At 46.5% G+C, this 17,098-nt stretch overlaps 1 protein-coding gene across 6 annotated transcripts in view; it reads right to left on the reverse strand.

Annotated features, from left to right (window-relative positions):
* Window positions 1-15,208, reverse strand: part of RAPGEF6 (Rap guanine nucleotide exchange factor 6) — a 119,014-nt gene extending 103,806 nt beyond the window's left edge. For all 6 annotated transcript variants that reach the window (XM_035338732.1, XM_035338735.1, XM_035338730.1 and 3 more), the window contains exon 1: window positions 14,849-15,208. In XM_035338732.1, coding sequence (XP_035194623.1) covers window positions 14,849-14,917 — 69 coding nt within the window. In that variant the 5' untranslated portion in view covers window positions 14,918-15,208. The remainder of the gene's footprint in view (window positions 1-14,848) is intronic.
* Between the last annotated feature and the right edge of the window lie 1,890 nt (window positions 15,209-17,098).

Here is a 17,098-nt window from a genome sequence, read left to right on the forward strand (position 1 = left end):
TAAGCTCTGTTCAACAGGTATCTCAAGCACATAGGGAGACTAACAGACAGAACAATACTTCACTGCTGCTTGTCTCCACCGTATTAATCCTAGGGTTTTTACACAAACGGATGAGAACACTACGCAGTTTTTACAACGGCACATTTATCATTTTGCAGTATATCATTTCATATTTCTTTGTGAAAGCAAGCAAAGATCATGTCTGTCAGGAAATTAAGTCTTGCTTAATAAATAACACCGAAGTCAAAATAAGATCTCTTACCAACAGCATAGCTTGAGTCACCCTCGCAGATGTAGGTGACGGAGATGAATACAGCCCTACGAACAGTTCTGTGCAACAGTAAAATATTAAATTCACCACATTGCTTCTGACTAAAATGTTGTTTTCATTCAGCATCAATGATAAGACACCAGCAAGTTGGGAAAAAAAAAAAGAGACTGAGAAGAATATAATCACAGAATAAAATATCACATGAAAACTGAAGCTTTCCTCCAGCCTTCTTCAATAAAGCCACTGGAGGAATAAAAAGAATGATCAAATTCCAGCTCTTTTATTCCCATAATAAGACTATGAGGAACAATGAAGGAATTCCTGAAGAGGATGATATCAAGATGTTTTTAAGATGTTTAGCAGCAACTCCTCCTCAGTCCCGGTACAAGGGCACACCAGGCAGTGCCCAACACAGCAGTTCAGGAAAGCTGCTGTAATTCTCAGCAATCCGTCCCTTCGAGAAGCTGTAAATTACCTGACTGCAGATCCCTACAATTAAATTCTAGTACTGCTACAGCTTCCTCTCACATGCACAGCAGTGCTGACATACCCATGTATGCGTATGCATGTATTGGCAGATACACACACACCCTTCACCAGCCCAAGCAGTGCACTCAGTAGCTCTTGGCACCTCGGCATGTAGCAAAAAAGAACAAAAGTCCACCAGACTTCCCCAGCTGCTACACCTCAACGCAAGCCACCACGGCAAAACGCTCAGAACTGCCTCTGAGGCACTGCTGTAGGATCTGCTTTTGTGGCTCTCAGCAATACCCGTGTCAGAAACCACAAAGAAGCTTAAGGATACAAAGTGAGGTGATACTCACGTATCTACATCAAGTTTTCAGTTTGAAACCAACTGAATACAGTTAGAGGTACAGGTGTCTTCCCTGGTATTTACAGTTGATCATTTATGCATACAGAATGAATACCTATGGAGGTGTAATTAACCCACCTTTAGTATCACCTCAAAACCCACCTTTAGATACACCTCAGTATCTCACAGTGCCAGGAAGATGCCCTCTGTTTGCAAAACTGCCATTATTCGCTAAAGATTAAAAAATACCCAACGCTAGCTTAATGTGAGCACCAAGGAGGTTTCTAAGCAGCAGCGCAGGACATTAATTTAGGACTCAGACCTTTGACTCATCAGCTCACACGGGAGAAGTTCGGTGCAGGGCGATGAAAAGCAAAGCTGGAAGCAGCAGCTAAGAGATTACAACACGGTGATAACCCACCAGTCATGCTCGTGACAACAGAAAAGGAGAACACATCCTGCTTTCCCTCTCCCCTCCAAAAGAAGCAGAAGGACCCCATACTGCAGTTCAAACATTTTATATGTTCAGTACTATTGAAGGTCAGGCACCAGTGTTCTTGGGGAGCCGTTCGTTACAGTGCACGAGTCTCTCGCTCAAGGAGCTGGCTGGCAGCAGTGCTTCCTAATGCCTGCCAGGATGACCAACAAACCTGCAGGGCTCCTCTTGGTCACACAAGCACTCATAGCTGCAAAATGCTTGACTAGAGTGTGGGAGAAGAAGAAAAAAAAAAAGCAGCGTTTCTGGTCACAGCACTAAAGGCTGAACTCTGTCACCTCCGCATCCCACGTAGCCACAGTTGCAGCATGTGCGAGACCTAAGCGAGGCAGAGGGTAAGCTTTCAGCTGTTGTTAAGGACATGGTTGTGACCAGCTGTGGTTATGCAGCACCACAGTGCCCGAGGTGTTTGCTGTAGGTCTGCTGCCCTCCAAAATCCCCCTCCAGCCAATGCATACAGGGAAAAAAATAAAAAACAACACAGCTCAGCAGAGCTGTGAGCTCCACCCATGAGAGCAGCCCCATGGCACAGGAGACAGCCTGCCGGGAGGCTAGCACAGACACGCCAGCTAAGAAATGTTCCCCAGCGATCACACCAGCTGGACTGTGCCCCTGAACATCTGTACAGAGATCACCAATCGGTTAGCAAGGACCATCGTGCCTTTAATTCAGGTGTACACGTCCCTGAACCAAGGACTAAATGAGGCTTCTGAAAATTCACAGCACAAAGATTGCAGAAATTTGAGCAGCCTCCCTCTCCTTGGGCAGTGCTCGCTGACATAATGCTGTCTTGTATAAAGGAAAAAGAAGTTACAGACAGACAGCCAAGTTCCACAAGCGAGGTTTTCTGGGCAGATGGCGTTATGTACTTACACTGTCGCTTCTGTCTTGGAAGCCTTAATTTTATAGGTAAAGCAGTGATCCAAAAACATATCTTTTCCTACAGCTTAAAGCTTTAGCTTGTATATGTTTTTTTAAGTTTTGTTATTAAGGCTAGAAAAAAATGCAATTAAAAATCCTGTTTTAGGGAGGAAAGGCACAATGCAATAAATTCACAGGACACCAAAGCACAGGGAAATCTCACATAGAAGAAGGTTCAGGTAGCAGGTAGACATAAGAGTGTGTTCTTCCAAAATCGTGGTACAGCTGCATGAGGTATAGAGATTTAAAAATAATAATTACTGACCTAAGTCTCAGAGACAAAATAATTATTGGCCAAGTACTTGATATCACAGTGGCACATACTGAGAAAGTAAGTGTGATAATTTAGCTGTCTGAATGTTCCTATCTCAAAAAAAAAAAAGCTTCCATGCAGCTCTTACTTTGTTAATATGCTCCCTACACCTTACAGCACCTGAAAATTCAGGCTCTAAGCTCATACCAAAGCCTTGGCTATGGCAGAGATCTCTCATGTGAGATGGACCCAGGAATAACTAAAGAAATTTAGACAAGATTTCAGAGTACAGTTGATACAGTTGAAATGGTGTTTACGGGTCCCCGTCATGCTAAAGGGCAAGCTACTAACCCCCCTCAGCTCACTCTTGTATTTTCCCATTTCCTCCTCTAGAGCAGGACAGCGAGCAGCTTTGTGTTACACACCAAACCTGGGCTGCCAAAGGATCAGCAGAGCGTGGGGCAGAGAAGGACCATCTCTTGCAGCACCAACAGACCATGGCATACATCAGTTCAGCAGCCTGAAGCCTCCACCAGCCACCTTGTGAGTCACATGTAGCATCACGTTATCTACAAAAGAGTTTGCTGAAGGAAGCATTACTGCCCGGCACAAATGGAAGCAGGGAGTTTACTGGACAGGAGGTCAGTAGTCTAACCTAGGGCTGCCAGCTTCCTTCCTACTTCAAATGGGAAACGGGAACAGAAACCCCTTCTGCAACAACTTGGAAAAACCACTTCTACTTATCCAAATCACGGCAGCCTATCGCTAGGCTAGATAATGACACACAGAACCCTGAAAATAACCCAGTAAATATCATCCCCAGATAACCCACAATATTGAGCAGCCATGGACAAGCACAGCCCTTTGTGACGAGCATAAATATCCTCCCAGAGTCAACATTCAGAAGCCAAAGCAATCCCAAGATCTTTTAACTCTAAACACACAACACACGTCACAAGGGCAGACCTCACTCTCCAGCTCTCGTAAATGCAAACTGTCAAGGTGAAAAGTATTATGACAGCTCTGGAACTCATTCTTCGTAGAAGTTCTTATCTGACCAAAAAGCCAGTTTCTGCGGGCCTGCAACACAACACAAGAACTTTTTCCCTTCAGACCAAAAGGACCAACGTTTGAGGCTCAGTACTCATCAGTCTTTGGAGAACTGGATTGTTTAAATGTCAACGCTTTAATAGGGCACAAAAAGATTATAAAAAAGAGAATCCCTTCACTATGGTGTTTTTCCCCTATTCTGCGAGGATTTTCTAGACACTCTTGACAAGCTAAAAGATAACTAATAATTAGCAGAGCTCAGGAACCTTGAGAAACCAGATGCAGAACGCTAAATAATTTCTGCATGCTTCCTAGAATTAAGGGTATTTCCAAAATACTGCATTGAAATCATCAAAAGGGGAAGGAGGGTGTATCAGTTTCATCAAACAAAAGAAAAACCCTCTATATTTTAAGCCTGAGGTCACTGGAACAAGAAGACCTCCTAGTTTTAGGAAATAGCTTGCCTGGCAACACTAGCATTAGCAAAACACTGTTATGACAACGACCAGCCTCTTACAAGAAAGGACATCAGCATTCCTGACAACCTTTATAGATCAGTTCTTTAATATACTTCCCAATGAAAACAAATTTTTGCACGTGCTTTAGAGGGTGGGAAGAGAAAGCCTGCGAACTGGAAGCTTAGCCTGAATGTACAGCCCAAGAGAGCACTCAGCTTCTTTGCCAGCGACAAGAGCACCACGAGCCATCTCTTAATGCCAAGAGACTCATTTCCACCTGGGCATTACCAGCTCTTTGCACTCTTGGTATGCGAGTACAAGCACACTTGCACGCAGCGTTGTTAGCTCACACTATGAGCATCATCTGCGCTTGAAACAGCAGCATCCAAAGCTGCTTGGATGACTGCCTGAAGATATTTGGCTTCTTTCCTTCCCCTCCTCAAGAAAAGTGCCTGGGCACAAGTGGACTAAGCCTAGGCACTTTCACCCCAGCTTCCTCCAACAGCACACATCCAAGTTCTTTAAGACTGATTATCATCATCTTATTCTTTATTTGTGCTACAGACACCCAGATGTCCTTATATAAAGTGATTTTGACAAAACTAATTCTCGTAAGTATTATGGAAAGGCTCCTCTGTAAAGCCTACACAAAGTAAGCTTCGGAATACTACTTGAAGAGATTGTTTTTAAAAAGATAATTACATTTTTTATGGTGACTTGAATTTAGTATGGTATTTTAGGGCTTTAATACTGTCTCTACAAGGAATTAAACACCTACACATCTTGACTGCTTGCCCTCCACCCTTTGCATTTTTAGAGAACAAAAGCAGAACAGAAATGTATTTTTCTTCCATTTGGCAACTTCTCTGAATGCCAACAGTACTTGCAGTTCTTTCCCACCTCCTTCCACACCCTTTTCTCGCCCTTCCTTACTATTCTAGCATCTCCAAGGAGTTCCTATTGCAAGGTTAATCACGAGGCACTGGGCTTGTCTTTTAGCTCAGATGAACAATTTTGTAAAACACACCCCGCTACAAAGTCCCTAAAATTCATTGTTTGAATTCATATAATACAATAGAAAGTATTTTTATTTTTCTTTTCAGAAAAATGTTACATTACACATTCAAATTTAAGTCCATCACTGACAGCTTTTTGTTGAATTATTACTCTGCAGCTGTAACCAAGTATGTGACCCCACAGTACGGGGAAAGATAGGCATTAAAGGAAATACGTTCAAGAAAGAATTCCAGGACTGCATGATAATTTCTGGTTTCACTCCCAGAGCTGTCATAGCTGCCATTAGAAATGAAAAACCAGTTTTTCAGGAACAGTGACTGGAAGCACGGATAGGAAAAGTAATCTTAGGGCAACACCACTTCCAGTGCTCCTTGGGAAATCACTGGGAAACTGAGCCACCCTGATGTACTCTAGCTTCGTTTGCTCCTTTAACAATGTTTTAGGTTTGGATGATGTAGAAGTCTTATTACCTTCCAAAAAGAACCAAGGGGAGCTTCCTGCTGGGAGGTTACAGGCACCAGGTTACCTGTTCCCCAGCCTGGCCCCAGATCGGCAGCCAAAGCCATACCGCTGCCCACTCACCAGCAAGAGAGCCCCATCACCACAAGACTTCAGACAGCAATATTCAGGAAGTGGGAGTCATTTTCAACCTTCTACAAGCTAAGTTTACAGCATCCTATCATCATAGCCTAGAGAAACGGGTCTTGCAATATTTTAATCAATAATAACTTCTGACCTAGTCTGCAAGATCACGTCTGTTGAGCCCCCAAATCCCTGTTTGCTGGGAAGACGATCACAAAGCAAGCTGCTGTCCTCTCTGTTCTTCGCAGTCAGGAGTTCTGGGATCCAAATTGTCGCTTTGGCGAACAGCTTGAAAAAGATCCACAAATATTCTCTGCGTGAGCTTCCAGCATGCTCCAACAATCACGCAGTGAAAACAGTGAGGTTCTGGTTTACAGTAACCTCCCAGACACAAAAGCCATGCTGACAACTACACCGTGAGGCCAGAAAACCCCAGAACCACTGAGAGGGCCTTCCAAAGCCAGCTTCTTGGAACAAAAAATAAACAAAAAGAATCGGATGGATGTGCACCTGAACATCAGCGGGTGAAGGGAAGAGCAGTGAAGGACGAGAGGGAAGGCTTAGTGTTCTGCAAGTCGTTTCACAGGAAGAGTGAGAGCTTGATGTATTCTGGAGATATTTAATTAAGTATTCTTACCAACACCCACACCAGTTTCTCAAATTCCTTTAACCAACAACCAGCACTGCATCAACAGGCACAATGCTAATGAAATGGAGCTAAAGTATCTCCCTGCATTCAAATACTAACAGAATGTAGGGCTTAAAAAATAAGGCAACAACAAAACGAGATCAAATCACATGTGGTATCAGACAGATCTGTCCCTACAGGTGCCAGACACGGGCACGTTAAGGCTTGACACAAAGCACTCAGGAGCATTTCTGCTAGGCCAAGGGAGGTTTCCGCAGCTGGCCCTCAGCAAGGCTCCTGAGGGCTGGGGCATGGCCCATGCCCACAGCCACCATCCTTCCTCCTGTCGCATCTGCTTCAAGAGCATCCTAAAATACAATTTCCTTTAAAATCCTTGTTTTATATCCATAGTCCTGAAAAGGTACCTAAAAGCCATTCACGTGGCATGTGGTAAGTACCTGTCTGTCCATACGTGGCACAGTTGCACAAAGTCACCGATTACGAAGCCGGAACGTTTTCCTTACTGCTTTTGTTGTGGCCACGCATCCTCCAAATGAATCCCAACAAGCAGGAGCACAGGAAGGTGAGGCCATAGCCAGTCATGTTTTTGCATAACTACACGCAAGATAAATAACTGTGCTCTCATTACACTTGACCAGGACATTCAGACTGCACGATTCCTTCACGTTTGGGACACGAGGGGTGCTGGAATCCCAGCCAGCAAGGAGCAGTCTGCGCTCTCCGGCCTGACCAACACCACAGCTCAGCCTCAGGGCTCCGCCTCAGGCAGAGAGCTGAGCCGAGACACAAGCCAATGCTCGAAGACACCCTTTCACTGGTACCGGGACCACACTCTTACTCAGCAGCTCATTTCCACAAATCAGAGCTGGAAATTACGTCCAGGAGACAAACAAGGCCGGTGAAGAGGCTTTTCACCTTGTCATGTGTAACTCCATGACTCACCGAGCACAAACCCTGAGCATCCTGCAAACAATGCCAACACTCATGAGCCATTGTCCGCAGAGTTATTAGGGCGCTGTAATTTGATCTCCCCTTGAAAGCATACATGCTCCCTACAGCGGCCTTCCCATTCCATGCAGGAATTCGCATGAGTCACGGCACACGGGCAGCAGTCGGGAACCCAGCGCTAAGCAGCAAACCCAACTGGTTCTGGCTGACCACTGAGCAGGCTGAAACGGGTTGGAGGGAAGCGCCAAGGAGCTGACTTCGGCTAAATAACCCTTCAAGTTCTGCACGCAAAACCCAAAAGCATCACCCAACACGGAAGCAACATCTGTGCCCTTCCACTCTTACCAAGCCAGAGGTGGAGATGCTCTGGACTGGGAAAGCAGCAGTCACAAACCAGCGAGATCTGTGCACGAGGGCTGGGCTCAGCGAGTCAGGTCGCTGCAGAGCGGGGAAGGTGGCACCACACAGCCCTTCAACGTACAGGAAACTCTTTGGAAATCGGCGTGACCGCAGTCAGGGCCGATGCGTCACACCACGCCGACAGCCGTGGCACTTCCAGGAGCACACCGACGGCCACAAACCCCACGTAAGCACCCAAGAGCTGAGAACGCCCCGACAGGGCCTCCTGCCAGGAAGGCCGCCAGCCTCCGACGGGAGGACACAAGAGCGTTCCCAGGTTATTCATCACCCAAGGTGGTGCTGATAACAAACGTTCAGGTGGATCTACTTTGTCAAGCTTTTATTACAGGTTTGCGTTCTTTAGCATTTCACCCAGCCTGAGACATGAAAAATTAAAACAGGCAGTTCTATTCTGGATAACGTGCTTCCTCCTTGCACACCTTTTAAAGGAACTTTGGTTCATAAAATTGTAAAATTGTCATGAAAATAAGTAATCAAGAACTCACCTGCTTCAGGGCAGTTTACAAATCACAAAGTTTCCATCCAAGTTTGTTTATTCCTTTCACTCCTGCCCTAGTATTCTTCTCCAGGACAGTTTTCTACACCCTCACCCACAAGATGGGTTAATATGGAAACTGACGCTAAACACAAGAAATTCACCACCCAACAAACCTTCACATTACTTACTTGTTTAATATTAAGTTCTTTGAACAAGGGAACTTTGTTGGACAAAGTCTAAATTTAAGCAGCATCTATTCATTAATGCCATAATGACACTTCAGTAAAGCTACTGTATGTACCCAGCCCTAAAACAGAGCCCTGAAAACTGATTTATTTGGCTGGAACCTCGAACCTAAATTTGACCCAGCTCAACACGCCTTAACTGTTAAGAAAGCTGGAAAAAAAATACTTATTTCTGAAAAGCAGTAGCACAGTTCCTGTGCAGGAACTGACAGACAGACAACATCTGCACAGCACCCAAACAAGGAGCCCTCCTCTGCAAGCACCAACGGTGCTTCGTCCAAAACTCAGTGTAGCGTTATCTGTGAGACAAATAATTAAAGGCTAATATGAGCAATGCTGCAGTCTTGCTGATGAATGAGCGAGAAAAACAAGCTCAAAAAATTGTCAAAAATAAACAAAAACTCTAAGAGACATTCAACCTCTTACAGCTGAGTATTTACACATACTGGCATTTGGTTAAAAAGTGGTAGATGCTCCAATATTGTACTTCGGTTCACTTGAAACAACAGATGGGTTTTATTTAAGTGTAACTAATTTAGGGCTGATTTCAGCTTCAGAAAGTGTGTTGTACTTGAAGTTCCAACTAGTGATAATCTGAATTATTTGGGTATTGAAACATATGCCAGATTGAGAAGCACTTCTAGCCAAGAAGCAGACAAACCAACTGTACGTCCCAAGCGAGGAAAACAACAGAAGAAACACAGAAGAATTCCCCTAATTTTAAGTAATACTTTGCTTTCCTTTCTGGTGAATTCCAATGCAGTCCTATGCTCAGCCACAGCAGATTACTAACGCAGGGTTAATTTATTTATCCACAAGAGAGATTTGTCCTTGCCAGGCCCAGGAAGGGGGGACACCACACATCACCTGCACATCTGACTACTGGCATACCTGCATCAGCTGGTCTGTGTGAATTTTTTGAATAAAGGGCTGAGAAGGGTCCATCAAAGAGCATCATTCTTGATCAACTCGGATGTCCAGGTGCTACTTCCTAACGCATGGAGCTTGTGGCTAAGACCCAGGTCTCTCAAAGCTCTGAGGCAGCATTACCAGGCTATGCGTGGTCTGCAGGACTGTCAGTGCTGCATTTATCATGAGCTTAACCACGTTCATTTAATGAGCAGCCTGGAAAAAAAACACGGTATTTTTGTTTTACTTCCAGCTGAAAGCTACGCAGCAAGGAAGTGCAGGAGGAAGAGAGGTTTATTATCATTTCATTAAAGTCATAAATATCTTCAGGACCTGCTTCATGAACTAGGAAATTGCACTCTTCTGGTGAGGAAAACTCAGACTTAAGATCTGTCTGCTGCCAACATGATATCTGCAGCGTCACTTCTTAGGTATGACCGTTCTGAACTTTAAATGAGTGACATAAAATCAAAGAAAAATCTGGTGTCACCTAGGCAGAGCCCAGGGCTGGGGTGAAGCCCTCTCAAGTCTCCCTTACGCTGCAGCTACTCAACAGTTTGGCTGATGAAATAAGTTATTTTTCTGTGTTTGATTTTCTAGTCACACAAAGTGAAAACAAAACTGTATCTGTCACCTTCACAAGGCTGCCTGTAAAGTACTCATAATTATATTACAAGGCTTTATGTTCTTGTAACTGTAAATAATAATTGTTGTCGTATGAGTACAGAAAGGCAATCTGCATGTGGTACGGAACTCGCCAGCCAGGAATTTATTAGTAGTTAACTACAGGCATATCCGTATGCGTTCGCAATCTCCTTCCTGACCCAGAGATAACCAATGCGTTCATTTCAGAGGTTTCTTCCAACTTCCACACACAGTCACACGCCAGGAGCACACCAGGTCCCTGCAAGGTAAGCGACAGAGGTAACACAGCACCGGTCGATTCTTGATGCACAGGCTGGGAGTCCCTCTTAAAAATGCACCAAAAACAGAGCCATGGAAAAAACTCCAATATTTTACACTGGGTAACTACTGGGCGTCTTCAGTTTGAGCTCTGAAATTGCTACTTGCATGACAAAGTTTTAGAAAGCACCAGCTATAAAAGAACATATCGCTAACAAAAAAATGAGAAGGAAAATGTAAGACAGAGGTTAGGTAGTAGAAAATTATGGCAGGAGTCAGGTTTCCATCATTACTCTTTCCCAGTTTTGGAGGCCCACATCCTAACAGTAAGGAATTTTTATTAAATACAAAGCAGCATCTGCAACTTCATTTAATTCAAATCTCTTTTCGGGTTTAAGATAATTGCAAGCATGTAGATTTTGCAGAGAGTCCACAATTCTGATTGCATTAAATGGCTACTCAAAAACAACACTGTTGTTACATTACAATGCTAAAAGCTCAGTGTGAACTGCAGAAACAATGAATTTTAACAAAGGCTAATCCCATTTCACCTACTGAGTTTACAGAAAATTATTAAAAAGGATGAAAAAACACTTCAAAAATACCAGTTATTTCTGGAAACAAGAAGCAGATGTTCTCCTCTGTTTGGCTCAGCTGTGCTACAGTACAAGAGTGCCTTTGTTACGCTGTCAGCAATAATTTATTTTATTTATTACAACCATTTTATAATGCCCATCAATGTACTATTTGCGCATGATTTAGATTCATGCAGATATATTTCCCTATTTATAAGCCATCAAGAAGCATCACATACACACTCCAAATAGCAGACTCTGTTATGACACAATTGTGCAAATTAGGTTTTTTCCCTTTCCACTGTATTAATAAAAAGGGAACAGGAAGAGGAGGAGGAGTTAGTATTGCCAAATGACGTTGAATTAACATTAATCAAGAATTGCTGAAACAAGACATAGTACAAAGTTAGGAAAATACGAGAGCTAACAGTAGAAAAATAAGCTAACTCTTTGAAGTCCAATAAAAGCAAAGCTTTTTCACCACGGATAGGGAATATTGCCTAGAACAAAGTCATGAAGAACTGAAAGGAGACTACATTGGGAAAAGGTTCAATAAAGACAAAGACAGCATGCTCACAGGAGTTACAGGGGAAAAAAAAAAAAAGAAAAGGAGCATAAGCATTTGCTATTTTGCCCTATCAGCCTTGGAGACCTTATCTGCTGTAGGCATTAAACCACTCCCCAACAGACTAACATCACAGCCTTTGTATGGATCAGATAAGGAATTCTGGGCCTCAAAAAATTAAACCTTTAATGAGAGAGCACACATGGTGGCATAAACATTTGTCTTTCCCTCCTACCATTTTGAACAAATAATTTCCTTCTATTAAAATGCTCCCAAATTACTGATTTAATATCCCCACTTGTGACATAAGGAACAGGCACAAGGATGTACAAGACAAAGCTAAAGCCACGCATGGAAGTACAGAAATCCCAAATTCCCAGCCTGCAAGATCGGGAAGATCTGCATGTGTAAGTACTCCCACGTTTAACACCACACAGGCATCAGCATAACCCTGGAAGACAAATACAGATATTCAAACATTAAACAAGTTTTTTGTTGTTGGATTTTTATTTTATTTTATTTTTTTTTAAGTGAACAAGTGTTCTATTAGCAATAAAGTTTCCTGTATCTGACAGGACAGTGTGTGCTGAAGGATTATTTGTTGGGATCATCTGGTATCAAAACCAACACCTGGCACAATCCTCGCATGTTCTGCACTTTGAGGCTGACCCCTGGAGACAGACAGACTGGTCGGCAGCCTCAGCGCGCTGTCACAGGCAGTTCTTTGTAACCTCTGAATCACACGTTTTAGAAACGTGGGACTGGAATCCCGGGCAGCCAATCTCACACACACACAGCTATCAGCCTACAAGCAAACACTTTAAAAGACTTTCCACAAGCACAGCCAGCTCGCACCACGCACCTATACGGGTTTACAGTGAGCCAGGGGAGGGCGAAGCTGCTCCAAGATTTCCCAGATTTGGGTAATACCAAAAAAAGTTACTAAATAGAGTAACAGAACAGCCATAACATACAGACGTACTGTATTATTCGATGCTAGCTGTAACCTCCAGGAGTACAACAAAATCCTTCCCCCAGAAATTAACAATTAGAGCACACCAGGTATCTGAGCAACAACTACCAAAGAAAAAAAAATCAAGTGTGTACATGCCTAATATGCCTAAGTTACCCACTATAACAATTAACAAACGTCGGAATGTTACCACAACACTGAAAACTTGCCCTAACAGAGATTTTTCCAAACAAAAATATTTATAGCATCAAGAATTAAAATTTTTTTACTTAAGCAATCCATCAAGATAATGCTCCAAAATAAGCAAGTTATTAAAATATTTTAATATCTCCCTGCTGAGCTCCTTAGTACGTACAAATTAAAACACTTTGTCAAGAAAGAGTCCTAAAAATCACAGTCACATCCATAATCACTCCACTCACAAGCGAAAATTGACACGGATGTTATTTACCTGTATTTTTCCAGAGACTGCCACTCAGCTGATAGTTAGGAAGCACCAGACCACGCTACTAATCAGCACCGCCCCAACCCTGTAATTTGTAACACCCAGGTGAGCTGCTCCTATAAACTGCAGGGGCAGGGATGGAGAGGGGGAGCGGAGAGGGACTACAAGTGATTGGAACTCATCCAGACCAGGAGCTTTGGTTCACCGTAACGTCTCAAGCACGGTTTGGGAATTATTTTTCCCCTCTGTACAACAACGCAGTGGAAGCACCGAGCAGCCCCACGCAGCTGAATTCACGTGGGAGGTGCTGATGATACCTTTCCCCAGGAGGAGGAGGAGGGAGAAGCGAAGTCAGGCTCCTCGCCTGCGCACCGCGGGATGCTTCCAGGCAGGAGTCACCGCCTGGCGCACCCCTGCCAGGCCCGCACCAGCTCCGTGTGCCTCCAGGAGGAAGCGACAGGTCAGGGTGCTCGGCACCACATGAGAAGTAAAATTAAAAAAAAAAATACTGTTGCAATTGCTTCCTCTGGGCCCCTTATCGCCCCGTACCCATCTGCCATCGCACCCAGCAAGGCGGCAGCGGGGTCGGGCAGCGCCCTGTGCCCGCGCGGAGACTCCCAGACCCAAAGGGAAAAGCTTTCCTTGGGATCTGGGCAGTTTCTAAACGCATGTAAACAGAAAGCACCCCAAGAAAACAGAAGCAATGGGACTGTAATTACCCGCTCTGCAACAGGCAGCGAGAGCAGAGGCCCCAGCCCTGCCAAGTTTTAAGTACGTGTTTAACTTTAATCACGAGTAGGCTTGCTGGTTAGTGTCTCTAAGTGCCTGCCAAAAAAAAGGGGCCCGATTAGCGAAGGAATTAAGATTTTTTAAAATCATTTTTAGAGGTGCTATTAGTCAGATTAGCAGAGGGCTTTTATTTTTTTTTATTTTTTTTTAGGATTTCCCCAATTAAGATACCTTAGCAAATTCAGACCTGCACACACCTCTGGTGTCAGAGGCCAGGGGAACCCACACAAAGCCCGAAGAGCCCCGAGCACAGCACCAAGGCGCTGGACACCACGGTAACCAGCAGCTCAAAGTTACATGGCTATGCAAAATTTATATTTTAAGGTAGTTTTACGCCAAGAAAGGTGACGTTTCTATAGAATTCCGTGTCAATCACTGGAGGGGAAAATCAGGGATGCCTATCCTAAAAAAAACCCCTCCCAGCCGGGAGGCCTGGACACAGGGAGCAGCAGCAGGTACCTGTGGCCACGCCAGCCGAGCCACCCGGTGCCGGGTCACGACGGATGGAGGGGAACAGCCACGAACCATGCAGCGAGGGGAATGCTGCTGGGCGAGGAGCGGAGCCAAGCAACAGGGAGAAAAGGTCTGGGGCAAGAGGGGGCTGATAGGAATGAGACAGAAAGAGGAGAGGCAGGCATGGAGGTGCACTCTCATCATTAATGCAGGGAGCAGACACCCGAGCAGGAACTATTGGGTGTCCCAAGGCAGGGGGGTGCTGGTGGGGTCCCCATCCCGCAAGGGGGTGCCCCAGGGGCTCTGTCCCGGGTCTGCAGGGCTGGCCGCCCTGCTCTCCCACCAGCACCACGGGGCAACGAACACCCCCCCGTCCCAAAGGGCCATCCCGCGGAGCACTTCACACCCCCAATCCCTGCACACGGAACCAAATCACGGCGAGGAAGACAATTTCTCAGACCGTCCCCAGACTCGCCAACCCCCCCGGACCCCGGAGCCCAGCGGGCAGCTCCCCCCCCCCCCCCCCCCCCAGGGCGCTGCCGGTACCCGGGGAAGGCAACGCAGGGGGGACGCGGCCCCGCTCCGAGCCCCGCAGGTGAGCGCCGACCCGGGGCCGGCTCCGCGGCTCGCTCACCTCCGCCGTCCTCTCCGCCGGCTTCTTCCGCAGCGCCTGCTTGGCCCGGGGCTCCACGGCCGCGCTCATCGCGGCGGCGGGACCAGAGGGCGGAGGCCGCGCTGCCCGGCTCCCGGCTTCAGCAGCGGGGCTCGGGGCAGGTGGCCCCGGCTCCCGCCGCCGCCGCCTCCTCCTTCGCCCTCCGCCGGCCGCCGCTGCCCATCGCGCGGCCCCAGCGGCGGCCGGGCCGTGCCGAGCCGAGCCGAGCCGCGGGAAGTTACCGGCCCGAGCGGGACTCCCCGCGCCCCGCCCGAGCCCCGCGGCTCCGCCCGCCGGCCGCTCACAAAGCCACGCGGGCGGGCGGGGAAGTTGTTGGCGGCGCCGCCGCCGCTGAGCCTCCGACCTTCCTCCGGTCCCCGGCCCGTGTGCGGAGCCCCGCTCGGCTCCGTTCAGCCCCGTCGCCCCCGCGGGCCGTTGCCGCCGCTCCGGCTCCCCGCGCCGCTCTCCCCCCCCCTCCCCGCCCAAGGGGAAAAAACGCGAGAGCGGGCCCTTTAACCAAGGCAATCAGCAGGAAGGCCGAGGGGCGGGGCGAGAGGGAGGGGCGGGGCTGAATCATGCCCCTCCCCTCGCCTGCCGCGGGGCGGGGCGGGGAGCGGCGCGGAGGGAAGGCTCGCGAGGGTTGGGAGGGGCGCGGCGCATGCGCGGGGTGGGGTCGGGGGGTTCCCGCCCAGCGGAGCTGAGGGGGCTGAGGGGCTCCGGGAATGGCCGTCGCGGGGCTGGGCTCCCTGCAGCCGTTCCCGGCTCCTTTTCTGCGTTAGTCCCGTTTGGGCGTCAAATAAAACACACGTCCCCCAGTCAGACAGTACTTCTGGGTAGGGGTCCCGTTCTCACTAGCACGGTGTCTTCACTCCTGTGCTCCCGCCCACAGAGTGTTCTGCAACCGCATTTAATAAAATACACATTTAACAAAACATTGATTCTCACCCTTCTCACAGCCATGGGTTCAGGCACTGAGGCTTCAGGGCAGGCGTTGCAGGACACCAGAGCCCCCAGCCCCATGTGGCGCAGGTTGGGCAGCGCCATGACCGGAGGTCCCAGGATCCGCGTTTCAGCCCTAAAAAAAAGGCACTTAAATTGCTCAAAAGGGCCCTGGGTTGGCAGCAGTGGATGCAGGCCCATTTCCATGTCCCCCGAAGGCCTGCATCTCCAGAGAGGGCTGCCCCTGGGGACCACAGCCCTGGAAGACTTCCTTCCTCAGGCCAAGTTTTGTAAAGCCATGAGATGAAAGCCGTGCAGGCACACAGCTTGTGTTTGTACTTCAATCTCTTTTTTTTCCCCCTCTTTCCTTCCGAATAAACAAGAGTGTTCTTGTTTCTTCCCTTTCTCCAGTATTTCTTCCAGTTCTCTTTACCGCTTGCCCTTTATGGCACAATTGCCTTTGTTGTACTGAAGGACTGCAGTGGCCATTCCAAGCTGATTTATAATATTTCTAGTGTTTCCTTCAAAGACAAATCTGAGGAAATTTGACATTTCCTTAACTGTAGACCTTTTTGGTGTTGTGCCTAGTACCATTGCAGGCACAACAACAGTTGAATGGATGGCCCTGGTCTTGAAAGCAACTATTCATAAGATGACAAATTCATTGCACTGTTTCCCCTAGGGAGAAACAATATAAGACGCTCTCTAGATTTACCATCAGGTAAGGACAGGGTCTCACTCCCCTAAAGTCTACCAAGACTATATTTTTTTAGTTAATTTTGAACCGCAGTAATAAAATTAACATTCCCAAATGCCATGCCTATTATTGTTCCAAAGGTCAGAAGTTTGTACAAGTTCTTTGGCAGCACATGTTATCCTTTTTCAACTTTAATACATAAAATGTTATTTCCGGTAGTGTGGGAATCTTCCGAGATCCCCTGCCAGAAATCCAAATCGAGGAGAAACAAGTGGAAAAGAATTGGAGCATGAAGACTTCTTTATTAAGCGATTCTTTTTCTTATATTTTTTTTTTTCCTTCATGCTTTCTCTTTCTTTAACCAGAGATCTAAGAGCAAATCAAGTAATTTATTCTTTATCAGCTCAGTTCATGCTTAGGTATCATGTAAAAGATTAGTTAATATTCCCCAAGTACTGCTGACTAAGAAAAAAATTAACGGAAAACAGAACAAAACGTGTAACTGAAATCTATGCCCTGGAAGTCCTCATGGATCTGTAATAATTTAAATCCTAATCCTGGTTGTTAGAAATTAACTCATTCTACCAGCTATTCTA

The sequence above is a fragment of the Oxyura jamaicensis genome, chromosome 13 (genome assembly GCF_011077185.1).
Source record: "Oxyura jamaicensis isolate SHBP4307 breed ruddy duck chromosome 13, BPBGC_Ojam_1.0, whole genome shotgun sequence".
NCBI lineage: Eukaryota > Metazoa > Chordata > Aves > Anseriformes > Anatidae > Oxyura > Oxyura jamaicensis.